This window comes from Pteronotus mesoamericanus, unplaced genomic scaffold (genome assembly GCF_021234165.1).
Source record: "Pteronotus mesoamericanus isolate MK-2021 breed Mesoamerican mustached bat unplaced genomic scaffold, CSHL_Meso_final contig_41, whole genome shotgun sequence".
Lineage (NCBI taxonomy): Eukaryota > Metazoa > Chordata > Mammalia > Chiroptera > Mormoopidae > Pteronotus > Pteronotus mesoamericanus.
Window position 1 is genome coordinate 5,914,436 of NW_026555152.1, and position 27,020 is coordinate 5,941,455.

The 27,020-nt window shown below is 40.1% G+C and overlaps 1 protein-coding gene across 1 annotated transcript in view; it reads right to left on the minus strand.

Moving 5' to 3' along the window:
- Positions 1 to 27,020, minus strand: part of ATP8A2 (ATPase phospholipid transporting 8A2) — a 523,880-nt gene that overhangs the window by 128,601 nt on the left and 368,259 nt on the right. The window contains exons 30-32 of the mRNA XM_054577153.1: positions 9,954 to 10,015; positions 9,366 to 9,422; positions 8,357 to 8,464 (exon numbers count right to left, since the gene is read on the minus strand). Of these exons, the coding sequence (XP_054433128.1) occupies positions 8,357 to 8,464; positions 9,366 to 9,422; positions 9,954 to 10,015 (227 nt within the window). The remainder of the gene's footprint in view (positions 1 to 8,356; positions 8,465 to 9,365; positions 9,423 to 9,953; positions 10,016 to 27,020) is intronic.

Sequence of the window (27,020 nt, forward strand, 5' to 3'; positions counted from 1 at the left end):
ATTCCAAAAGAGGAGAAGAGATAATAGGGTCTGTGATCAGAAAAAGGGGAAAGGGATATAGGGCATGTGCGAGACAATGAGAAGCCACCGCGCCAAGGATGCACAAGGTGTCTCCGCTGCTGCTGACAGAGTGGGTGGGGCTGGCCCTCACAGCACACTTGAAGCATCTGGGCATTTAAATATGTCCTTCTTGTGGGTTCTAATCCTTTATCCATATCCGGTTGCAAGAGTTACCACCCTGTCCCGACCCATAAATGAAAATCCTGTCTTTACCCAAAGGGATGTCAAATCCTTATGACAGCTGGTTAATCCATGTTCAATAAGCACACCGTCTCCTCAGTGGATGTTTTGATGTTTTACAACGCCGATGGCAACAACCATAACTGAAGATCTCACACACTTTAACTCCTTTCAGTATTTTGATCTTCTTGGATACTGTCAACAATAACTTTACATCATCATTTATACAGTATAGGAAAACCTTTGTACATGCTTAATGCCATGATGCTATTCTATTTTCCCCCTTTTTAGTCTGCCCAACCCCGGTCTTCATTTCTTGCAGAAACCTTTTCTCTGGTGGCCTTTCCCAGGCACCTCTACCTCTGCAATAGAATGAGCCTAAGCACACCGATGTCTCTGGGTGGGAGAGCTACAGCTATGCTCACCAGACAAGGCAGATGCCGGGGAGTAAACCCCCACACAGAATCTCAACTTCAGGGCCCCACATACACATTCCCACATGTTTGGAGAAAGGAAAAGTTCAAAACCACATCAAACATACTCTGTGACCACTGAATATAAATATTACAAACAAACAAAATCAGCATGTAATGTGTACTTTAATTTGCTGACAGATATTTAAAAAATTAACATCAGAATGAATGACAAATGCCAACACCACAACAAAACCTTTAACCCAAGAGAAAAACAACTCACAATCAAAGCCTCCTGGCCTCTAATTAGCACACAGCATCCCTGAAACAAGAGGCCAAAATAAAATAAACTGCCAACATGGAGAGAACTGTGCAGGGGGAGGGTTTAAGCTTTCCATAATGCACTGAGAGTGGCTATTGTTTCAAACTTGCTTTCCTGGGGCGGGGGCCACAGGCATGAGCAGAAGACTGATGCTCAAACATAAGTATGTAGATGCCTTCTAACTCCACATTTCTGTTTTAAAAATTATTTTACGGTATAGGGTAAGTCACTTCAGATACAATTTAATAAAAGCAAAATTTTAAGGAGAATTGACTGACATTCACTCAACACCTGGTTTGTATTGAGAATCACCCTAGGCGCCTTCCATAGTGACAAAGTGTTGGGGTTCGTACCCTGGCACCTAGCAGACTTATGAAGTCCCAGCTGCTCACCCCCAGCCAAGATACTGGTTCTCTCTTTCTAACCTTTTTTCCCCTCATACAATTGTAGATGCTCAGATGAGTTAATACATAATTCATTATGTATGCAATTGCATATTGCAGCATATTTATATGAATGTATATTTTGTCTGAGATATAGTAAATTTTCAATAAACATTACCCACTATTTTTACATGCTTTATTTTCTTAAATATCTCTATTAACTCCAAACATAGATATCATCCACTTCACAGACCTGATGACCCTGAGGCTCAGAAATGGCACAATTATGGGTATTATGAGCAATAGACTTAACTTTACACATTTCTTAGGCATTAGGTTAGTTTGGTTCAAACCCCACTTTTGCCCTGGCCAGTGTGGCTCAGTTGGTTGGAGTAGTGCCCCATACACCATAAGGCTGTGGGTACAATTCCAGTCACGGCACATATGTAGGTTGCGGGTTTGATCCCTGGTTGTGATGCATACAGGAGGAACTATAGATGTTTCTCTCACACATTGATGTTTCTCTCTCTCTAACACCAGTGAAACATATCCCCAGGGGAGGATTTAAAAAAAAAAACAAAACACTCTACTTTCACTGTTAGGATTTGTGCTTAACAGGAAAGAAGTTAGATGAGGATCAGTCACATCAATCCAGACTAATTCTGTTAACCCTGCAAGCTTTGTATGGGAACAACTAGGAAAAGTGGGTGCTGGTCCCATTCCTGACTGGAGAAAGAATCTGAAATCACTTTTCATTATTAGTGAAGATTTTTTTGTTCTAGTTTTGGTCCCTTGCAGTTCTTGTGATTGCCTCTAACAGGAAACAGTGTGGGAAGCCTTTAAGGAAGGCGAACACATACAGCTGGGGGACCTGTGGACTCGGGTGATGAGAGTTACAGGAACATGAGAAACCAGAAAGTGCGTGCCCCCTTCATTTTTCTCATGTTGTTATTTACTCAGGTAATAATGTCATTCAGAAACATGGTGTGTTCCTGTGTTCCTTCTTGTCAGTCTTTTAAAAAAAATTTTTGTTTAATTTTTAGAGAGAGAGAGAAAGGGAGAGCTAGAGACAGAAAGAGAGATACATCGATTTGTTGTTCCACTCATTTATGCATTCATTGCTTGCTTCTCATATATGTTCTGACCAGGGATCAAACCCACAACCTAGGTGAACTGGGACAATGCTCTAACCAAGTGAGCTACCTGGCCAGGGCTAAATCAGTCTTACTATTACACAAAATGTACAAGTTTAAAAGTCAAAATGTAAGTTGACTTCAACAAATAATTTATCCAAGCTTAATACACAAGAAAACTACAAAGGTCACAGAAAGTTATTTCAAACCAAAAGGACAGTCCCTACTGATGGGACTTCCTACTTCATAGAGCTGAGCACTTTTTAAACTAGTCAGGCCACGGCCTTCTGAAATATATTATTTGAAGTAAAAAGGACCTACTCCATTCAGTATTGTTGCTGTATTTCAATATTGCTGTATTAAAGGTAATTCCAATAAGCTTATAATATTCACATTAGGTGTCACTGGGACGTTATTACCTAAAACCCTAATAATTGCAACACTAATTCTTTACCTAATCTTGAAACAAACTACAAGCACCCGACTTCAAGTATAGTGTAATATGTGATGTTAAAACCTTAAGTCTGATTTTTAAAAATCACCTATCTCTATGGTAGACCATACACTTGTGAATATAAAAGAAGTATCCCAACATCCGCACATGGTGAAGAGCATTTCCTGTGCACCTGCTGCTCAGACAGTGCAGGTGGCACATGCAGAGGATGCTGCCTGGTGAGCCTGTGTGGGAGGTGGCTTCAAGGCCGGCTCCATAAGAGCCATTTTTTTTGTCTTTCTCTTCCTCCTTTCATGTGGCAGGAGGATCCTGGGTTCCCTCTTTGTGGCGGAACAACCCCAGGCACCACATAGCGACTATATCATGCAAAAGAGTAGGCCACTCTTTTTTGTGGATTTCTTTCAGGAGCAAACAGGCTTCTTTCTCAGAACATGCCAGCGAATGCCTCCTTGCATCTCCTCCAGGGTTTTTGAGCCACTCCATAAGGACCACGGCCAGGATCATGCTCTCCCTGGAGACAGGGATGGAAATGAATTCCCTACGGTACTGGGCTTCTTGCACAAGGCATGTTGTGTGGATGCAAACTGGGCCCCCTTAGGAAACAAGTGAAGGAGGACGGCAGGTGGGGACAAACAACTACCTCCCCACATCACAAAGAGTTAACCTTAGGACAATCGTTCTCAGACTGGCAGTCTATCCTACACAGACATCCTGGAACCATAGCTGAGCAAACACAGCGATCAACGTGACCGTTACCACTGTGTCTCAACTTACCTCCTGAGCACAGGCAACTTGGAAACAAAATCCCTCTTTTTGTGTTTCATATGGAAACGACCTGGGCCAGAGATCATACTAGGCTGCATGGTCCAGGAGAAGGCAATTACTTAGGGAAGATTCAAGGATGGCAAATGGCAACCATTCCTCCGTTTGCTTTTAGCCTATTGGGATTTGCACTGTGCATGCAACAAGCACGTATATAAAACTCCATAGTAAGCCTATTCCTGTATTTAGGATTTAAAAAAAAAAAAAAAGCCTGCCATACACCAGAAATTGGCTGGAGCCTGGAGCTTGGCGCTGCAGACAGAGTTAGCAGTTTGTAGGCTTTGAAGTGAAAGCTTTTTCCTCCTGCTTTACTAGCAATGAAAAGAATTTTAAAGAAGAAGTACCAAAGTTAGTGAGAAGTATTTTTCCATGGTGAACGATGTAATGTCTTTTGGTATATAATCCTCTATTTAGAAAGCTAGATGCCTTCAAGTCCTCACTGGCACTAAGGCTGTGTCTTACATAACCGCCATACACGAGAAATACGGTTGTGAATACCTGTAATATTTTACAGTTGTGAATATTTTAAATATACCATCTTCTCCTATAACACCCAGCACTGGCTTACATATTGTCATGGAATAATATTTTAGGTGTTTTAAAGCAGCAGTTCTCAAATTTTAAAGGAAGCGTAGCCTGGAGATTTATTAAAATTCAAAGGCTAGGGCCCCACACCAGAGATTCTGATTCAGCGTGTGTGTGTGTATTCCAAGTATGCATTTTTTGCTGTTGTTGTTGGAGGGAGGTTGTCATTTTAACAAGCATCCCAGATGATTCAGATGCAAGTGGTCAATGGACCTTGAAGAGAAACATCTCATCTAGAAACTATAAAATATTAAAATTCTATGGCCAAGAGAATTGGAAGTTTAAATCACAATATTTCTATTTATAAAAGTTAAAAAGTAATTGGTCATTCCAAGGAAAATAAGACTCTGCATATTATACTTTTCTCATAGGTTATCTTATTATACCTCCACCACACTCCTCTGAGGTAATTGGGGTGAGTGATATTATTTTGACTTTGCTGATAAGGAACTTAATGCAAGTTAAATGATTTACCAAAGGTTACAAAGCTAGTCGGGGCAGGTTGCTCAACTTTTAAACAGAGGTCAAATAGGATGGCATCTCCTTAGACACTCCTAAAATGAGAAGCTCTGATAAATAACATGAAGAAAATACAAGCATATATCCTGATCCAGTTTTAGGTCAAGTTCTCCTCATCTAATTCAAAGCTCTACTTCAGCAGACAACTTTGGGCTAAAGGAAGTTTTTCATTCCCCTTCAAGCATTGGCTTTGGGGACCCATCATAGAAAAGCTTATTACCTATTACAGTGAAGAATCATCACACGTGTTCCCCAGCGGAGGACTTTGTTATTATCTCCAGGATAGGTATAACCTGAGTTTTTAATTCACTTCAGACTTGGGAGTAGAAAAATGAAAAAATAGGGTGCTCCTTAAAATCCCACAAATGTTGCACATTTTCAGGAGAAGTACACAGATAACTTTTTTGATTTCAGAAACTTTCCCTGGGACTTCCTGACTCATTGTCTGGCTGGGTTTAGGGCACCATACCATGAGGTGCTTTAGGGAAGATAAAGACTCTTTGACAGTGGAAAAATCACTCATTCTACAGCCTTCCTTTCCTTTGCCTTCAAGGGAAAACCTGCCTTCCCCCTTGTGAGAAAAACTCCAAATATAATGGACAAGACAAAGAAATATTTAATCAAATTAGTTTAGGAAACCTCAGCAGAAACAATGCATCTTTTCAACAGTTTGTGATGTTATGAATAGACACTGTTTCATGTGTTGAGTCTGTCTCTGGCTCCTGGGTGAGAAATGCCGTTTGCTATTAGACACTAGTTTCATTCTAGAGCTCAAAGGAACCATGTTCACTTGCCAAAAACCTGCTGCTTCATAAGCTACAAAATATGATTTATAAAAATAACTACAGTAGCAGTTATGATGATGATGACGATAAAGCAGTCTTTTCCCAGAGTACCCTTCACTCCTAAGCACCAACTGATGATGATGATGATAAAGCAGTCTTGATGATGATGATGATGATGATAAAGTAGTCTTTTCCCAGAGTACCCCTCACTCCTAAGCACCAACTGTTACCTTGGCTACTATTACAAAATACCATAGACTGGGTGACTTATCAGTAACATAAATTTATTTCTTACAGTACTGGAGGCTGGAAGTCTGAGATTAGGGTGCTGCTGAGAGTCCTCTTTCGGGTTGCAGATGCCTAGCTTCTCTTGGTTTCTTTGCATTGCAGAAAACAAGTGAGCTAGCTCCCTGGCCTCTTTCTGTCAGACACCAACCCCATTCATGATTTAATTACCTCCCAAAGGCCCTACCTGCAAATACTATCATCTTGGGGGTAGGACCTCAACATATGAATTTGAGGGGGACATGCACATTCAGTTCATGACATCAACCTGGAACGAAAGGGCTGGGCATGGCTTGGGCATGTTTTTAACAGCCCCCACCAAGAAGTCAATTCCTGTTATTGACTATATCTGGGCCCACTTCCCGTCTCCTTTTGGAGGCAGCTGGAAACTACACTTCAGACTACTTTTAGCCATTTTCCATCCATATGATTTTTTAGTGTTAAAAAGAGTGTTTTTTTTTAATACTTCTCTACTACTTTTCAAAGAGTGAACAAACCATTGGGCGGCAGATACCAAGTAAAGAGTATTAAAGTTGGCTCTGAGGTTATTTTCCAACATGCCTTCACCACCCAGAGCTCTTCCCAGAGAAGGACTGCCGATGATAAATGGCTCTTTAAACACAGACAGTGGAAATCCCATGACACAAAGACTATATTAATCGTCTCATTCGAAGTCAAATGAAAGTCTCAGTCTTAGCCAGCCATTTTCTATTTCAAAATATCATTTGCCTCATGGAAACAAACCAACAAAAAAGTTTAAATGACATGGTTTATGTAAAATATAAAAGGTTTTTACACTAAAGTGTCATGTGATTTAATATTATAATTTCTTTGCTTTTAGATGGTAGGAATAGCTCATTAAGTTTCTTCAAAAAGTCCCCAACTATGGAAATTTCACCATTAAGCTGAACCTTGAACCACAGAGACCAGCATGTGACTTGGATAGTGAAAACAGGGCATGTTAGTGACTGCATGGTGAATGTGGCCCCCCATACTTCGAACATCAACCTCTTTTTGGGAGTGAGAGTCACTAACCAGCATAAGTGTGTCTCTCTGTTGAGGGCACTGGCAGTGGCTTTCCAAGAACTGGCTTTGTCAGTGGTCGGTCAGTCACATGCCAGCTAAGCCCATCCTGCTAGCTGTCACTTTCCTCTAACTTAGAAAACTGTCCACAGCAATAGCCGCACTTACTTTAATTGTCTTGCATAGTAACATTCCTGAGTAAAATATTCATCAGACCTTACCTACGCTTACCCAGAAGGAAAGAACCCCAAAACAGATATATAAATATGGACACCTTGCCAAATGGTCATCATCGTAAATACTTTTCTTGACTTGCTTTTTGGAAACAAACCACGTTGCTCGAAAATATAACTGATTTCCTTAAATGTACAAAATCTCTTTGCTGGGAAATGCTTGCTTTGCTACACAAAAATCTTCTGGATCCATTCACTGCTCTGTAATTTCCTCTGTCACCTGGATTTGGAAAAGAACTGAGAAGTGTGTGTTTGTCCTTGTTCCTTACAGAAGGCAAAGATGCATTAGGGGACATAGCAGCCCATTCCAGTCGGCCAAGTCCCTGCTGCTCAGTATTCACACACTGAGGAGGCCTGGGTACCCTGGGGTACATCAGCTGATCGGTTTACCAAGTAAAAGGGGCAAACAATGCTACCTCTGGGTTATCTCACATGAAACAGCTGCTGGACATGTAGCTGGAGTTTTGGTTCATTTCTGTGCAGTAAGTAAGGCAAAGATGATAGCAGTCAGGTGTGCCTTGCACAGGCCTGCCCCCAAAATATGTTTTCCTGGGCCAGGAACACCAGTGGATACAGAGGAAACCCCAACCCACAGTTCTCTTTTTCCCATCCTTGCTCCTGTCCTATAGCACAGCATCTGCATGTAAATGTAGGGCTATCCCAGTGCAAGCGTGCAATGGAACAAGTGCACATCCTTTGCAAGTAGCAGCCCCTTGGGCCCAGGAGCTCTCACACTGGCATGGATCTGGTAGTAGAAGCAGGAAGTCCTGGGAAGAAGAATTTTGGCTGTTTGGAAACTCAGGATCTTAGGGACCCAGGAAATGGACTAGAAGTGGGCTCTGGGCCCGGAGGGGCTGGTCCTGTGGGGCTTCATTTGTAAACTGAGGAGTTTTAGAGCCCAGGACATGTTGGGTAGGTCAGAGGACTTAGGTGGACAATTTTCACAATAGTTAAAATTTCAAATGCCTTTTCTGTGGACTGGACAACCTCTTTCAGGTTCCTGATTTATTTTGTTTACTGCCTGATATATTGTGATGGGAGCAGGCAACACCAGCCTCTCCTGAAGTTCATCGTTGTCATGAGACACAGAAAGACCAGACACAGCAAAGCATCATTGTTATGAGACTCAAAAAGTCCATTCACAGTTAGTAGCACTGACCTGCCCTTTCATATCTGGAGCAATAGGAATGGTGGGCCAGATGGTTGAGTAGACACCAAAAAACAGCAGCCAGATCAGCATGCTTCCCCAGACGGCCAGATGACTGAACTGCAGAAGAAAACACATACTCAGGCAGGGCAGAGGCTGGCAAGGGAAGCCACCTGACCCCACCTGCTGCACAATCCCTGGGTCCAAGCGAGTTCTCTTTATGGAAGGATTCTGATGACTCCCCAGCCATTGAAGAATTCAGTCTTCCTGATCTCCTTGTTTCCAAATGTTTAACAAGGAGTTCAAGTGATGGGTGGCCTCGAACTACTCTGAAGACGAAGGTGCTTTGGCCACCACAGCTGACCTTCCTCTAGATCCATCCTGTGGTGTTTGCAGGCCCATCTCATTCCTCACCAGTTGTTCCAGTCATGAAACAATGATATAATCCCCAAACATTGGAAATAAGCAAAATGTGTAAAACTGGGGTCTGATTAAATAAGTGATGGAACAGTGATAAGATTCAATACTCAGTAATCATGAAAAAATGATTTAGTAGAAGTATACTTTAAGGGACAGAAAATGTTCATGATATATTTTTAAGTAAAAAACAATGAAAAATTTCTGTGTTTTGTAATGCATTATCTTTTCAAAAAATACATAGAACAAAGTCTGAAAGGTCATAGAACAAAGTGTCAACAGTCACTTTCTCTTGGAGCTAAAATTATGGAAATTAAGAATTTTCTTTTTGTCCTGTATTGTGTGTATTTTTTAAAAATGTGCACATACATTTGAAATGAGATGACTGTTAATAGCTTAGAGCTATATTACGCACTAAGCAAATGAATCTTCAGCAAACTTTGGATTGCAAATTTGCCCTGATAAAGATCAAACCACAATTTTTACATGCAAAATTTAAAATAAGATATCTGGATACTGCTTATTGTTTTTGCAAGACTTAAAAAGGTATCATACCAGGAAAGTATCTACAATGAAGAGAAAAATAATTCTAGAGAAAACTTACTTTAGTCCAAGCTGTAGTCTCCAAACCAGCTTTCAGACAAACAGTGACAACAACATACTGTGAAAAGAAGAGGCATTTGGGAAATGGCGTTATGCTCAGTGAGTTGTTTTTACTTTGTGGGAAACATCCCAAGTGTCCCCTCCAGAGGCAGCCCCTCCCAGGCAGCTGTACTTGGAAAGTGCTGTCTAGGTAGCTAATTCTCTTGGGGCTAGTTTAGGGAATACAGGCAGGTTTACTTCAAGAAAAGCCCTCATTTTAGTGAGTTTTCTCACAATACTTTCTTTTGTTCTTTACTTCACCTAGAAGAACTGGGAGAAATCACCTTCTTTAGTGTTCTCTTGCACCCCCTCCCCCACCAGGTAGAAGCAGGATGGTCATTTGAAGAATGGGGAGATCTGTAAATCATTTGTTCAAAACTCTTGACTCTACCTAATCTTCACCAAAAATGAGCTGAACATTTCACAACCATTTTGAGCTCTAAGGAGTCTAGAATATATAGTTTAAAGATCTGAAATAAAGGGTTTTGATAGGCAGAATCCACACCTGTGCTATTTAAGAATGGTTCAGTGCAGAGAGAAATAAACCTACCGTGTAAACAATATTTCCAACAAATAAATAGTCAGTGGCATGACCGTTGGCCAACACAGTATCTGAAAAACAAAGAAATTACTACTAACCTCCAGAGCACAGCACAGCACTCTACATCATTCAGAATGTAAAAACAAAACTTTAGAAACATTTACCAAAATGTAAAGGAATTTCAAAAATTATGTCTGTGATTCTGAATTATTTTTATCATGTATTTCTCCAAATGAAGCAAACAAATCAATTTCCAACAAATGAAACAACCACACAATTGACCTGCATTGAAATTTAGAGTTTTATAAAAGTTAAAATCTCCTTTTTTGGGTTAAAAATAAGAGTAGAATATGGACATGTTAATCTATCTTTATTAATGGCAGTATTAAACCATTTCCAAGGGTTCATTGTCTAGTCATCTTTAATTTCTGCTAAATCTGAATGATAGGCCAATTAAAAAACATAACTACATGAATACAAAATCATTTCATAATTGTTGAGCTCAAAGAATTTTGGATGATATTTTCTAATCTTCACATATGCAACTACATGACCTTCTGGAGCCTATAAATTGAGGGAATGTAAACAATATGATGAGGGACATCTAGAAAATACAATAGGATCTTGGGGCTTTAATTTTCATATCTTTTCCACTTGTTGCTTTTCAGGGATGACTATTACCATGTATGTAATACTAAGGCAGAATTCTAATAGAATTGACTCATCATGTCGCCAAGCCTGCTGCGAAAACTCTGGTTTTTATCCTGAGGGATCAAAGCCTATTTTAAGATCAGGAATGGTGTCTTTGGATGACTTTGTCAATCTCCTTTTATTCTCTTTTGTTCTCAAATTCAGACCTGGGGCCTACAGGCCAAGTATATAGGGAGTTTTGTGTTCAAATTTTCAACACAGTAGTTACTACACACAATACATAATTGGGCTTATGAATTTACCCATCTGCTTGTTGAATCCTATTAAAGAGTCAAAATCTGGAGAATCAGGATGGTGGAAGAGTGAGTGGAAGTCACACAAACTTCCTCCTAGAAACAATCAGGAATTACAACTAAATTGTGGAGAAATCACCTTGAACAAAAAACTGAACAACAATGAGAGAGGAGCCTTATAACCTCAGACAGACAGAAGAATCAGCTTTAGCGCAATCTAACTGGTAAGGAGTGCGGTAGAGACTAGAGAAGGCAGGCAGGGTGCCAACAGGTGGCAGCACCAGAAGGATATTGAAATGGCCAGTTGGATCCCCCTGAGCAGAGTGGGGTCTAAACCATAAGTGGGGACCTCTGGCCTACAGCACCAGAGCCCAAGAAGTACACAGATAATAGCCAACTGCAAAAAGTGGCGGGGTTGCTCTCTGCCAGAGACAGGAGGCTGGAGACACAAAGAGCCATTTCAAGGGCCAACGCATAAATTTTTATTTGCAACTAATTATCTTGGGCTCCAGCGAAGGTGGGCTAGAGATGCCTGAGGAGAGACTGGGGAAGGAGGCTTTGGGGAGAGAACTGAGAGAGTAGCAGGTGGGGTCCCAGTGATGACTCATCCCCCATATGGCAGCAGCCATCTTGCTCAGGCAGACAACTCTCCTGAATGGTAACAGCATGAGAGGACACAATAGCCCCATCCCCAGAAGGGACTCTGCCCTGGCCCAACAGTGCTAAAGCCTGATGTCTGAGTACAGAGTGGCAACCGTAGATAGTAGATCCTTGACTAAAGAGGTCACAGAGTAGTCTAGAGACACTTGAGGAGAGACTGGAGACAGAGGCTTTGGGGAGAGAATGGAGAGTAGCCGGCGGGATCCTGGTGCTGATTCTTCCCCCACACAGCAGCAGCCATCTGGCTCAGGCAGACCACCACTCCTGTGAGTGGCAGCAGTGTCAGAGGATCCAATAACCCCACCCACAGGAGGGACTCTGCCCTGCCCTGTGGTGTCTCTAAGCTGGCCTGCTGAATGCAGAGTGACTAGATTAACAGCTGAAGGAGACAGACACAGACAGTAGATTCCAGGAAGTCTCGAACAGACTGTCTAAGGTCAGACAGGGTCAACAGCTGACATCATCAGAAGCAGATCCAGAAAGAAAAAACAGCAGGCTCCTACCATAGAAGTTCAGACCACAAAGTCAGAAAGTCAAGACAGATCAATTGAAGAAGCAGAAGGAAAAAAGAAGAGTCTCACAAATAATGGAAAGACAAAGAAACACCCCCCAGTCAAAGGGAAAGGAGGAATCCACAGAAAGAGAAATAAATTAAATAGAGGCAAGTAAACTATCTGATACTGTGTTCAAACAATGGTTCTAAGGAAGCTCACTGAGCTCATAGAGAATTACCAAAAATTACAGGGAAACTACAAGGAACTTACTACAAACAGTATCAGCATGAAAAAGGTCATAGGAACTATCAATAAGAGACAAGAGGAAACAAAAACATTCTCTGAATTGAAAAACACAGTAGAAGGAATAAAAAGCAGGCTAGAAGAAGCAGAGGAATGAATCAGTGAGCTGGATGACAAGGTAGGAAAAAAGCTCCCATAAAGAGCAAGAAAATGAAAAAAGACGCAGAAAGAGTAAAGAAGCGTTTAGGGAAATGCAGGAAAACCTGAAACATAATAATACATGTATAATACGGACACCAGAAGGAGAAGAGGAGGAAGGGATAGAGAACTTGTTTGAAAGAGTAATGATGAAAAACTTCCCTAATTGGAGGAGAGAAAAAGTCACACAAGTCCAGGAAGCACAGAGGGTCCCATTCAAGAGGAATCCAATGAGGCCCACTCCAAGACACATCATCATTAAAATGGCAAATATCAAAGACAAACAGAGAATCCTAAAGGAAGCAAGGGAGAAAGAGGTAGTAACATACAAAAGGGCCCCAATACGACTAGGAGCTGACTACTCAACAGAAACACTACCAGCCAGAAGGTAATGACAAGAAATATTCCAAGTCATGAAAAGCAAAGACCTGCAACCAAGACTGCTCTACCCAGCAAGGCTCTCCATTAAAATGGAAGGCGAAAGGAGTTTCCCAGACAAAAGAAGGCTAGAACAATACATCTCCACCAAACCAGCATTGCAAAATATGCTAAAAGGACTGTTTTAAGAAGATGAAGAAAAAGAGTCTATGAATACCCAGTTCCTTTCACAGTCACCAATACTTGATATTACCAATATTTTGAATACTTATTAATCTGATTGTGACATGATGTGTTATTTTTTTTACTTTATTATTTGTTGAAACTGAACCTGTTTTTGTATATTTCTTGCCTATTTCTATTATTTTTAAAAAGCTTTAAATGACTTTTTGGTATTCTTTATCTATTTTTTAATCAAATGTTTGTAGAATTTTTTCCCTTAAAAAAAACTATTAACCATTTTTAGATGTGTTGCAAATACTTTCCTATTCTATTACTTGCCCTTTAACTTTTTTTATATGTCTATTACTATATAGTCTTAAATGTTTAATATAGTCATATTGTCAATATTTTACTTTATAGCTTCTGGGTTTGAATATATTACTTCAGGGTGAGAAAAATATTATTTTGTATTTTCTCCTAAAACTCCTTAGATTTTACATATTGATTTTTAACTCAACTGAATATTTCTTGTATAATGTGTGAAATAGGGCTCTATATTTGTTTTATTTCAATTAATAGTGGTTCATGCATCTTATTTGTTGAATAAGCTTTATATTCCCCATTGATTTGAAATATCAACTTAATCATATATTACATTGTTAGATAGATATATATGTTTGTTTCTAGAATGCTCATTTTATTTCATTGATCTACATGATTGTTTCTCTGCTGGTGTCATGTTTTAATTGCTGAGACTTTATAACAGATTTATATTTTTTAATATTTTAAAATGGATTTTGACATTTAAAAAAATAAATTAATAAAATCAATCTGCAGTTTTAAAAAGAAATAAAGAAAGAAAGAAGGAACTCCTGCCTTTTGTAACAACATGGATGGAACTGGAGAATATTATGCTAAGTGAAATAAGCCAGTCAGTGAAAGACAAATACCATATGATCTCACCTATAAGTGGAATCTCTTCAACAAAATGAACTAACAAACAAAATAAACCACAGGCATGGAAACATTGAACAGACTGAAAGTTACCAGAGGGGCTGGGCAAAGAGGACAATGGTAGAAAGAAGAGAAAGGGACTAGACAAAGAACATGTATGAGTGACCCATGGACATGGACAACAGAGTGGGAATTGACTGTGGGAGAGTGGGCTGGGGTGGGATGGGTGGAGGAGGGCAAAGGGGGAAAAACTGAGACAACTGTAATAGAATAAGCATGATTTAAAAATGAAAAAAAATTTTAAAAAGAATCAAAATCTGCTTAGTTTTCTAAAATACCCTTACAATCAAGTCTCATCATAGGCAGAACCTGGTAATCCTGGAATCCTGGATCTAGCTCCAGGGAATGTCCTTCCTCCTGATTCTAGACAGGTAATTAACTACAAAGTGATATCATGGCTGTAGCACAGACAGACCTAAACTGAGGGACTGCAGCTGGGGAACATAAGGGTTATCCTAGGAGGAGACAGAGGGAGAAAGAGAGAAAGGGGTGGGGGAGAGAGAGATGTGGCCACTGGCTTAAAGAGGAATGATCTCAAAGCTTAGGGAGAGAGGGTGGTGAAGAAAGAAAAGAGAAAAGTTCAAAAAGTAAGGGAAAAGCTAAATTAACCTCAAAAAGGTAGTAAGTCACTGTATTAGCAAATAGCTATTCAAAACTGTGGGAGTCCACTTTTCTCTAAGATTGTTTTAATAAGAATGTGACATTTTTAAAGGCATTCCTCAATAAAGAAATGCTTGATTAGACCGGAGACCATTTATTTGACTCTAACATATATTATAGCCTTGAAAACAGTAACATTATTCTTTCTTTATACAACAAATATTTATTTGAAGTCTACTTTATGCCAGGTACCATTATGGAAACTGGGGAGACAAGGTCCCTATATTGATGTAGTTTCACATTGTAGGGTGGGAGTGAGACCATTAACACAAACAGATATACAATATGCCGGCAGGTGTAGTAAGGACTATAAAGAAGTACCAGGTAGGGTAGTGGAACAGAGAGTGACAGAGGCTGCTCTTTTAGATGAGGAATTCAGGAAAAATCTTCTTGAGAAGGTAACATTGGAGCAGATCTGAATAGGATGAAGGGGTAAATTAAATGACTATCCAGGGGGAGAGCATTCTAAGCAGAGAGAAATTGCCAACAGTCTGAATAGAGACACATGGGTGAACTCAAAGACCATCATGAAGAGCAGTGTGGCTGGTGACACTAGGAAATGCTCAGATAGAAGGGACAAATTAACATAGACCATGGCGAGGAGTTGGGGTTTCACTGTTAACTGTGATAGGAAACTGCACAGGTGACATGGCATGAGTGATGCTCTTAAGGTAATAGTCGAGCTTTTGTGGGAGAACAGATCTTGGACTACCAAAACTAGAGTAATGATAAATGCAACGCCAGTGTGGAAACGATTTGTAGCAATCCGTCCAGAGGTGAAACTGGTAATGTGTAGGGCTGCGTCCAATGTAGTAGCCACTGGCTGCTGTAGTTGTTTAACTTTAAATTTATTAACATGAAATGAAATGAAATAAAATAAAATAACTCAATTCTGCAGGGGCATGGGAGGAGGAAGAAGGGAAAGGGGTTATTGCTTAATGTGTACAAAGTTTCAGTTCAGGATGGTTAAAAAAAAGTTTGGAATAGATAATAGTGATAGAGGCACAATATTTTGAATGTAAATAATGCCTCTGAACTGTACACTTCAAATGGATCATAGAATTAAAATTATAAAACTTACTCTTGGAATAAATCATAGGAGTAATATGGCCTTTGATTTGGCAATGATTTCTTAGCTATGACACCAAAAATGCAGTGACAAAAGAAGAAAATAAATAGAACTTCATCAAAATTAGAAACATTTATACTTGAAAGGACACTATCAAGAAAGTGAAAAGACAGCCAACAGAATGGAGAAAGTATTTTCAAATATTTATCTGATAAGGAACTTGTATCCAGAATATGTATGTAATGGACTCTTAAAACTCAACAATAAAAAGACAAATAACTTAATTTTAAAATTGGCAAAGGATCCACATACATTTTTCCAAAGATATACAAATGGGTAATAAGTACATGAAGAGATGCTCAACATCATTAGCCATCAAAGAAATACAAAATTAAATCCACAACTAGATAGCATTTAACACCCAATAAGGTGGCTATAATAAAAAAGATAATAACAAGAGTGGGCAAGAATGTGGTGATATTATAATCCTCATACACTGCTGGTGGGAAAATAAAATGATACAGCCACTTTGGAAAACTGTCAGGAGCTCCACAAAACCCAGCAATGCCATTCCTAGAAAGTAAAAACATATGAATGAAACATAAAAATTTGCACATGAATATTCATAGCAGCATTATTCACAATAGCCAAATGCCATCAAATAGTGAGTGGATAAAATGTGGTACATCCATACCATAGAATATTATTAAGCAATAGGGAGAAATAAAGTGCTAATACATACTTCAGCATGAATGAACTTTGAAAATCTTGTGCTAGGTGAAGTAAGTCAGTCACAAAAGGCCATAAATTGTATGATTTTACTTGTATGAACTGTTCAGAATAGGCAAATCTATAGACAGAAAGTAGACTAATTGTTGTCAGGAGTTGAGGGTGTTTGGGAGGAAATTAGGAATAACTGCTAATAGGTATGGGGTTTCTTTTGAGGGCAATGAAGATGCTTGAACATTAAGGTCATAATGGCACAACTCTGTGAATGTATTAAAAACCTTAGAATGTACTCTTTAAAGTGGGAATTGTATGGCATATAAATTATATATCAATAAAGCTGTTATTTAAAAAATCAGTTTCTCAGTCACACCTAGTCATATTTCAAATGTTCAGTAGACACAAGTGGCTAATAACTACTATATCAGACAGCATGGATACAGATATCTCCATCACCACAGAAAATTCTATTGGACATTGCGGGTCAAAGCAGCTATGTTTGAGACAGAAAGAAGTGATAAGAATTGTCACATATTTTGAAGATAGAGATGACAGGCTTTGTTGATGATTTGGATGTGAGGTGGAAGAAAATAAAAGGAATCCAGGGCGATTTTAAGGTTTTTGGCTTGAGTAACTAGGTAAACAGTTGTATCGTTTACCTGAGATGGAGAACACCGATTCTGGTCATATTAATACAGGAATACTAATTAAAATAGTAGCACATGAAAAGCTGGTACCGGGTGATCAATAATGTAAATGCACAATATAAGAAAAGATAACAACAAAGCATGATACTATTAACACAAGGATTTAGAAAAATGAGGTAGAGAGGAATTGGGGTAGCAGGAAAAATACCAGTAATCAGAGTGAAAGACCTTGTTCTATTCCTGCTCTCTCTATTATTTATTTGTTTTTCTTTTTATCTTCATTTGAGGACTTTTTTTTTCATTGCTTTTGGAGAGAGAGGAAATGAGAGGGAAGGGAGAGAGAAACATAGATGAAAGAGAGAAGCATCGATTAGTTGCCTCCTATACATCCCCTGACCAGGGACTGAACATACAATCTAAGCATGTGCCCTGACTGGAAATCAAACCCTCAACCTTTTGGTTATGGGGTGACACTCCAATCAGCTGAGCCATTCTGGCCAGGGCTCCATTTCTGCTCTCTTGTTCCAGATCAACCATTATTTAGTTTTTAAAAATCTTAGGTTCTGTGTCTGTTTTCACATCTATAAAATGGGAGTTTTCTATCAGATACAGATGATGATGACTGAATTATCTCACTCAGGTTCCTGAAAAGATAGGGAATTCTAAGATTCTAATGTCCTTGTTCTAAGCTGCTAAATCAGCTCTACTTATTTAATGGAGGAGAGTTTCAGATCTTCCCCCTTGGTTTGGTTTAGCTTAGGCTGTATTTCCTAGTCTCAGTCTCATCCTACGTGTCCGTGAATGAAGGAGAACAGGCATTTTAGTTAAGAAGAGCAAAGATCTGAGTGCCCCCATGTCTACCCCCATTAAGCTCTAATAGAGTCCTGAGAAAACTCTGATCAGATGGATAAGTTAGAAGGGATGGGAGACACAGTTGAAAATCAAAGTTTACAATTATGGTGTGACAGCTTTTTGAATTTTCTTTTAATACTAATATTTCAAATGTTAGTTGATTTGTGTACTGAAAGGGATTAAATATACATAGCATTTGTCTAATATGAGGGGCTTAGAATGTGTTTCATATTTTAGGAATATGCACACAGTAAACAGAAAATTGCTAGACATCATAAGAAATTCTATATTCAAAATAGATAACATATGTTTCTCATTTTATGATAGGTACTGTTCTAAGCACTTTCCATATAGTAGTATATTTACTAATGTATGTAATACTCTAATATATTACACTGACTAATATGTAACACTAATATATAATACTTTAATATACAACATTAATATATGCAATAATCCTTTAATACGCTAACAACTCTATTAGATAATATCATTATCTGCATATTTCAGATGTGGAAACTGGGACACTAAAGAGAAGTTAAATATCATACAAAAGATCAAACAGTAAGAAACCACAAAATTGGTAAATAAATGTTGGTTTTCATTAACTGAGTTAGAAAAATGGACCCCCAAGAATTAAAAAAGACAACTCCAAGGGGAAAAATAATTAGAACAGTAAGTACTCTTCTGAAATACCAACACTTAATGGGCAGGAACTTTCTGAGAGAGAATTCAGGTGGAGAGAAAATTAGGTGTAGATGATATAAATCCTGAACCACATGAGGAAATAACACACAGCACACAAGTCTGGTGCGGGGGGCAGGGCAGGCAGCGGTAACTCCTTGAGACCAATATTTTTGCTCTGAGTTAGCAGGGGGCTTCATTAGTCTAAAGTTTCTCAACCTCCTCAACAATACTGACATTTTTCTAGAAAATTCTTTGTTGCAGGGACACTGCCCTATGCATTGTAGGGGGTTTGGCAGCATCCCTAACCTCAACCCACTAGATGCCAGTAGTACCCACCCCTTAGCTATGGGAACCAAAAATGTCTCCAGACATTGTCACCTTTCCCAAGGGCAAAATCTCAGATTGAAAACCACAGCATTTGAAGAAAAGGAAAAGAGGATCTGCAATAAGAACAGAGAATGCACTCTGGAATAAGAGTGTCCAACCTATGAGGGGAGCCCCCTTCTCTCTACTCAGCCCAAGGAGGAGAGCATGTAGTGGGGCCTAACTGCTCACATGATCCACAGACAGACAGTGTGAGGCTAGGTACAAAGTGATGCCACTCACAATGCTTGGTGGCCTTTGAAAGGGGGCAAACTCTCTGATTTCCTCCAGGACTGAGAGTTCACTTAGGAGGAGAGCACCTCTATGGAGATCCCTAAGACCACTGCACACTGTGGCAGTTTGGCATGGACAGAAGAAAAGGATGAGGGAATCAAAGGGCACTTTACAACTGCGGATTCTAGAGTTCTACAATGCATTCATTTCTAACTTGTCATGACAGTAAAATGCTACTGATGTTAAATAAAATGTTTACACATGAGGTTATGTGAATACACTTAAGGTAACTGTTCGTGAAGATTGGATTAATCTAACATTTTAGTTCATCATCTCAGAAGGATAACTCACCATTACATTTTAGTTTTCTGCATAGGAAAGAGTATCTCCTGCCCCAGTCAAAACTAATACCATCTGGAAATAATTTATTCCTTGGAGGAGAAACTCCCAAACCAACCTAAGATTCTAGGACATGCCAAGCGCCACTGAAAAGACAGCATCTTCTATACAAGTCACAAGTTATCGCTCTGCACACCCTGTCAGGGAAATTCCCATGGAATGGATTGTTCTCTTGCAGGTTATATTTCAACTGTCTTAGAGGCAAATCCCCATGGGCATCATTCCTTGTTAAAACTTGCCAATAACAGCCCTGAAGGAGAGATCGGAAGTCCTATGAAATCATTTGTGGATGAATGCATTAATAAGCTACAGCTTGCTGGTAACCGCTGGCTGGAAAAACCTACTTCTATTGTCCAGGTTTATCCCTAAAGCTTGTTGCTGCCAAATTATTTCTTCTCAGTTTGCTTACTCTTAACAATATTGTGGTAATTCCAACACTCCAGTGAGTAAAACATCTTTTCTGTCATTTAGCTGCTTTAATTTTAGCCAGGTATTCAAAATTTCAAGTGAGGGAGGGCAAGATGGCAGAGGAGTGAATGGAAGGTACACTGACCTCCTCCCAGGAGCAATCTGGAATTACAACTAAATTGTGGAGAAATCATTTGGAGCAAACAACTGAACAATAGCGAGGGAGAAGCCTTATAATTTTGAACAGACAGAAGAATCAGCTTCAACACAATCTGACTGGTAAGGAGTGAGGTGGAGACTCAAAAAGGCTGGTTGGACACCCTTATGCAGCAGCACCAGAGGGATATTTAAGCAGCCAGTGAGATCCCCCTGAGAAGAGTGGGGTTTAAACCATAAGCAGGGACCCCCCCCTATAGCACCAAACCCCCAAAAGTACACAGATAACAGCCAGCTGTGAAAAGTGGCAGGATTGCTCTCTGCCAGAGACAAGTGGTTAGAGACGCAAAGAGTCATTGTGCAAAGAGATGCAAAGGGCCAACACATACATTTTTATTTGCAGAGAAAAAAAGATGGAGGAGGAGTGAATGGGCATCACGCGGACCCCTTCCCAAGACCAAAGTGGAATTGTGACTAAATAGTGGAGAAATCACCTGGAAAACAATGGAACGACAAGAGGGAGAGGAGCCTTGGAGCTGAGGACAGACAGTGAAATCAACTTCCACACATCTGAATGGGTGAGAAGCGCAGTGGAGGCTCGTGAGGGTGGGCTGGGTGCCCACAGGCATGAGCACCAGAGGGACATTGAAATGGCCAGTTGGATCCCCCTAAGAATAACAGAGTGTGAATCATAAACAAGAACCCCTAGACTACAGCATCTGAAACCAGGAAAACACACAGACAAAACGCAACCCCAAAAAGCTTAGGGGCGCTCTCTGACAGAGACAGGTGGTTGGAGATGCAAAGAGACATTTAAAGGGTCAACGCAAAAATGCAGTGGCAGCTGCCTTTCTTGATCTCTGGGTAGAGGCGGCAGCAGAGTGGGCTGGTGCCTGGGAAAAGATTGGTGAGGAAAACTTTGTGAAGAGAACTGAGACAGTGGTCAGCAGAGCCCTGGTGATAACACCTCCCACTCTGCAGCTACCATCTCGCTCAGGCATAAGGGAATCAATTAACCTACCTTTTGTGCACTCTGCACACAGCTTGTGCGGGTGTGAGCTGGGGGGCTGAATGTGGACTGGCTGGAAGAAATAGAGGATCCCTGGCCAAAGGGGACACACAGCTGCAAAAAGACCCCTGAGGAGAGACTGGAGACGGAGGTGTTGGGGAAAGAATGGGAGGAGGAACTAGGGAGTCCCCAGTCCCTCCCCATTCCATAGTCTCCCTTTTGCGCAGGCAGGCCGCGCCCCCAAAGAGGCAGAAGCAGGTGCACGGGAGCCAGACGTGCGAATACAACTCGGTCCACAGAAATAGTGGATGTCGGGCCGAAGGGGTCACAGAACTGTCCAGAGACTGAGGAGAGACTGGAGACAGAGGCATTGGGGAAAGAACGGGAAGAGGAACCGGGGAGTCCCAACTCCTTTTCCTTTCCGTAGTCTCCATTGTGCGTGGGCAGGCCATGCTCCCAAAGAGCCAAAAGTTGAAAAGCACACAATAGACAGCCCAAAACCACCCAGTGTAGGCGCGCATGCGCACATGCACTAGCAGCCTGCAAGGGTTGGCGAGGGCGTGTGTGCAGCGGCACTGCGTGGGCTGGCAAGAGCTCCAGCAGGCCGGCGTCCACGGGCCTGCGAGGGAGTGCACAGACTGGCAAGGGCACGCGTAAACTGGCACCCACACAGGCCCGCGAGTGCAGAGTGGTCCACAGAAAAGGTGGGTCCTGGGCCAAAGGGGTCACAGAGCTGCCCAGAGACCCCTGAGGAGAGACTGGAGACAGAGGCATTGGGGAGTCCCAGTGCTAACACTTTCCTAGTCCACGATCTCCACCTCACTAGGTGGACTACTCCCCTGAGTGACAGCAGCTTATATGGGATTGATAGTCCCACAATCAGGAGGCACTGCTCCGCCCTGTGGTGCCTAAGCCTGATAGATGAGGACACAGTGAACAGATTGACAATCACAGGAGCCAGACACAGAGAGTAGATTCCTGGAAGACTCAAACAAATGGCCCAAGTTCAGATGGGGACAACAACTGACACCATCAGAGGCAGGCCCAGAAAGAAAAGTAAAGAAAAAACAAATAAATAAAAAGACCTGCCTACTACCTTGGAAGTTTAATTCACAAAGTCAGGAAATCTAGATGGCCCAATTGAAGCAGAAGCAAATAAATAAATAAATAAATAAATAAATAAATAAATAAGACTCTCACAAAAATGGGAAGAAAAAGAAGTTCCCCCCAAACAAAGGAAAAGGAGGAATCCCCAGAGAGAGAGCTAAATGAAATAGAGGCAAGTGAACTATCAGACATTGAATTCAAAACAATGGCTCTAAGGAAGCTCAATGAACTCAGCCAGCACAGAGAGAACTATGAGAAACTGCAGAGAAACTATCAGGATCTTACAGAAAACTATATCAACCTGGAAAAGGACATAGAAACTATCAAGAAGACACAAGAGGACATGAAGAATACCATTTCTGAATTGAAGAACACAGTAGAAGGAATCCAAAGCAGGCAGGATGAAGCCGAGGATCGAATCAGTGAGATGGAGGACAAGGTAGAAAAAAGCTCCCAGAAAGAACAAGAAATGGAAAAAAGACTCAAAAAGAATGAAGAGGCATTTAGGGAAAGGCAGGACAGCCTGAAACGCAGTAAGATCCGCATAATAGGGATACCAGAAGGAGAGGAAGAGGAGGAAGGGATAGAGAACCTCTTTGAAAAAGTATGATGGAAAATTTCCCCAATTTGAGGAGAGAAAGGTTTTCATGGATCCAGGAAGCACAGAGGGCCCCACTCAAGAGGGACCCAAGGAGGCCCACTCCAAGACACATCATCATTAAAATGGCAAATATCAAAGACAAATAGAAAATCCTCAAGGAAGCAAGGGAGAAATGGGGAGTAACATACAAGGGAGCCCTAATACAGCTAGGAACTGACTTCTCAACAGAAACACTGCAAGCCAGAAGGGAATGGCAACAAATATTCCAAGTAATGAAAAGCAAGGGCCTATAACCAAGGCTGCTCTACGCAGTAAGGCTCTCAATTAAAATAGAAGGGGAAATAAGGAGTTTCCCAGACAAAGGAAGGCTAAAAGAATACATCTTCACCAAACCAGTACTACAAGAAATGCTAAAGGGACTAGTTTAAGAAGATGAAGAAAAAGAATGAGAAAAAGAAAAACACAGGTACAAAGAGGAAAAATGAATAGGTTTCTATCAGTAATAACTCTCAATGTAAATGGACTAAATGCCCCAATGAAAAGACACAGGATAGCTGAATGGATAAGAAAACATGACCCACACATATGCTGCCTACAAGAGACCCACCTCTGAACAAAGGACTTACTGAAAGTAAAGGGATGGAAAAAAATATATTTCAAGCAAATAGACAGGAAAAAAAAAAGCTGAGGTAACAATACTTACATCAAACAAAATAGATTTCAAAACAGAGGCCATAAAAAGAGACCCAGAAGGACATTTTATAATAATCAAAGAAAGAATCCATCAAGAAAACATAAACATTGTAAACCTATATGCACCCAAAATAGGAGCACCCAAATATATAAGGAAAATCTTGAGCACTTCAAGAAAGATATAGAGTAACATACTGATAGTAGAAGATTTTAGCACTCCACTGTCAAAAATGGATAGCTCTTCCAAACAAAACATCAACAAGGATATTGTGGAACTGAATGATGCATTAGATCAAATGGACTTAAGTGATATATATAGAACTTTCCATCCCAAAGAAGCAAAATACACATTCTTTTCAAATGCACATGGAACATTTTCAAAGGTAGACCACATAATAGGACACAAGACAAGCCTCAACAAATTCAGGAAAATCAAAATCATAACAAGCATTTTCTCAGACCACAAGTGCTTGAAACTAGACACCAACCCCAAGGGGAAACCTCAAAAACTTGCAAACTCATGGGGACTGAATGACACACTATTAAACAATGAATGGGTCAATAATAAGATCCAAGAAGAGATGAAAAAGTTTCTGGAAACAAACGAAAATGAACAGACAACAGTCCAAAACCTATGGGACACAGCAAAGGCAGTCCTGAGAGGGAAGCTCATAGCAATACAGGCTTACCTAAAAAAGATAGAAACATTTCAAATAAAAGACCTAACACTACAACTTCAAGAACTGGAGAAACAACAACAAATAAATCCCAGAGCAAGCAGAAGGAAGGAAATAGTCAAGATTAGAGCAGAACTGAATGACATAGAGATGAAAAGAACAATTCAAAGGATCAACCAATCCAGAAGCTGGTTCTTTGAAAAGATAAATAAAATCGACAAGCCTTTAAGCAGACTCATCAAGAAAAAAAGGGAGAGGACTCCAATAAATAATATCAGAAATGAAAGAGGAGAAATAACAACTGATACCACAGAAATACAAAGGATTGTCAGAAAGTACTATGAACAGTTATATGCCAAGAAATTTGAAAACCTTGATGAAATGGACAAATTTCTAGAAAAGTATAATCTTCCAACACTGAAGGAGGAAGAAACAGAAAGTTTGAACAGACCGATAACAGCTGGGGAAATGGAAGCAGTCATCAAGAAACTCCTGGCACACAAAAGCCCTGGGTTGGACGGTTTCACAGGAGAATTTTACAAAACATTTAAGGAAGAGCTAACCCCTGTCCTTCTCAGACTATTCCAAAAATCCAAGAGAAGGGAAGACTCCTAAACTCTTTTTATGAGGCCAGCATCACCCTGATCCCAAAACCAGACAAAGACCCTACAAAGAAAGAAAACTACCGGCCAATTTCACTGATGAACATAGACGCTAAAATCCTCAACAAAATATTGGCAGACCGCATCCAGCAATACATTAAAAAGATTATCCACCACGATCAAGTGGGATTCATCCCAGGCATGCAGGAATGGTTCAATATATGCAAATCAATAAACATAATACATCACATAAATAAAAGGAAAGACAAAAACCACATGATCATCTCGATCGATGCAGAAAAAGCATTCGATAAAGTACAGCACCCATTTATGATCAAAACACTCAGCAAAATGGGAATAAAGGGGGCATACCTGAATGTAATAAAGGCCATATATGAAAAACCTACAGCCAACATCATGCTCAATGGGCAAAAACTAAAAGCTTTCCCACTAAGATCTGGAACACTACAAGGAGGTCCACTTTCAACACTTCTCTTCAAGATGGTACTGGAAGTCCTAGCCACAGTGGTCAGACAATAAAAAGAAATAAAAGGCATCCAAATAGGAAAGGAGGAAGTAAAACTATAATTGTTTGCAGATGACATGGTAGTGTACATAGAAAACCCTGTAGACTCCACCAAAAAACTCCTCAACCTAATAAGTGAATTTGGCAAAACAGCAGGTTACAAAGTCAATATTCAGAAATCAAAGCCATTTTTGTACACTGGCAATGAAATAGAAGAAGAAGAAATCAGAAAAAAAAATACCACTCGATATAGCAACAAGAAAAATCAAGTACCTAGGAATGTTAACCAAGGAGGTAAAAGACCTATACTGAGAAAACTACACAACAGTGAAGAAAGAAATGAAGGAAGACACAAATAAATGGAAGCAAGTACCATGTTCATGGATTGGAAGAATTAACATCATCAAAATGTCCATACTACCCAAAGCAATTTATAGATTCAACACAATCCTCATTAAAATATCAATGACATATTTCACAGATACAGAACAAACATTTAAAAAATTTATATGGAACCATAAACAACCCCCAATAGCTACAGCAATTTTGAGGACGAAGAACAAAGTAGGAGGGATCACAATGCCTGACATCGAACTATATTACAAGGCCACTGTAATCAAAACAGTGTGGTACTGGCATGAGAACAGACACATAGATCAATGGAACAGAATAGAGAGCCCAGAAATAAACCCATGTCTTGATGGTCAATTAATATTCGACAAAGGGGGCAGAAGCTTAAAATGGAGTAAAAATATCCTCTTCAACAAATGGTATTGGGAGACTGGGACAACTACATGCAAAAAAACTGAAATTCGACCACCAACTTACACTATACACAAAAATAAACTCAAGATGGATAAAATACTTAAATATAAGTAACAACACCATACAAATCCTAGTAGGGAACATAGGCAGCAAACTCTCAGATATTCCATGCAGCAATATTTTCACCAATATGTCCCCCAGAGCAAGGTACATGAAGGAAAGAATAAAGAAATGGGACTTCATCGAAATGAGAAGCTTCTATGTGGTTAAAGAAAACAGCAAAATGCAAAGGGAACCAACTGTATGGGAAAATATATTTGCCAATGACACCTCGGACAAGGATTTGATCTCCAAAACATATAAAGAACTCACACAACTGCACTCCAGGAAGATAAAAAATCCAATTAAAAAATGGGCAAAGGACCTGAACAGACACTTCTCCAAGGAGGACATACAGGGGGCCCAGAGACATATGAAAGGATGCTCAGCATCACCAGTCATCAGAGAGAGGCAAATTAAAACCACAGTAAGATATCACTTCGCACTGGTCAGAATGGCCATCATAAACAAATCAACAAACAGCAAATGCAGGTGATGCTGTAGAGGAAAGGGAATCTAGTGCACTGTTGGTGGGAATGCAGACTGGTGCAGCTACTGTGGAAAACAGTTTGGAATTTCCTAAAAAGCTAAAAATGGAACTGCCTTTTGGTCCAGCAATTCCACTGCTGGGATTATACCCTAAGAATCCCAAAACACCAATTCAAAGAATCTGTGCACCCCAATGTTCATAGCTGCACAATTT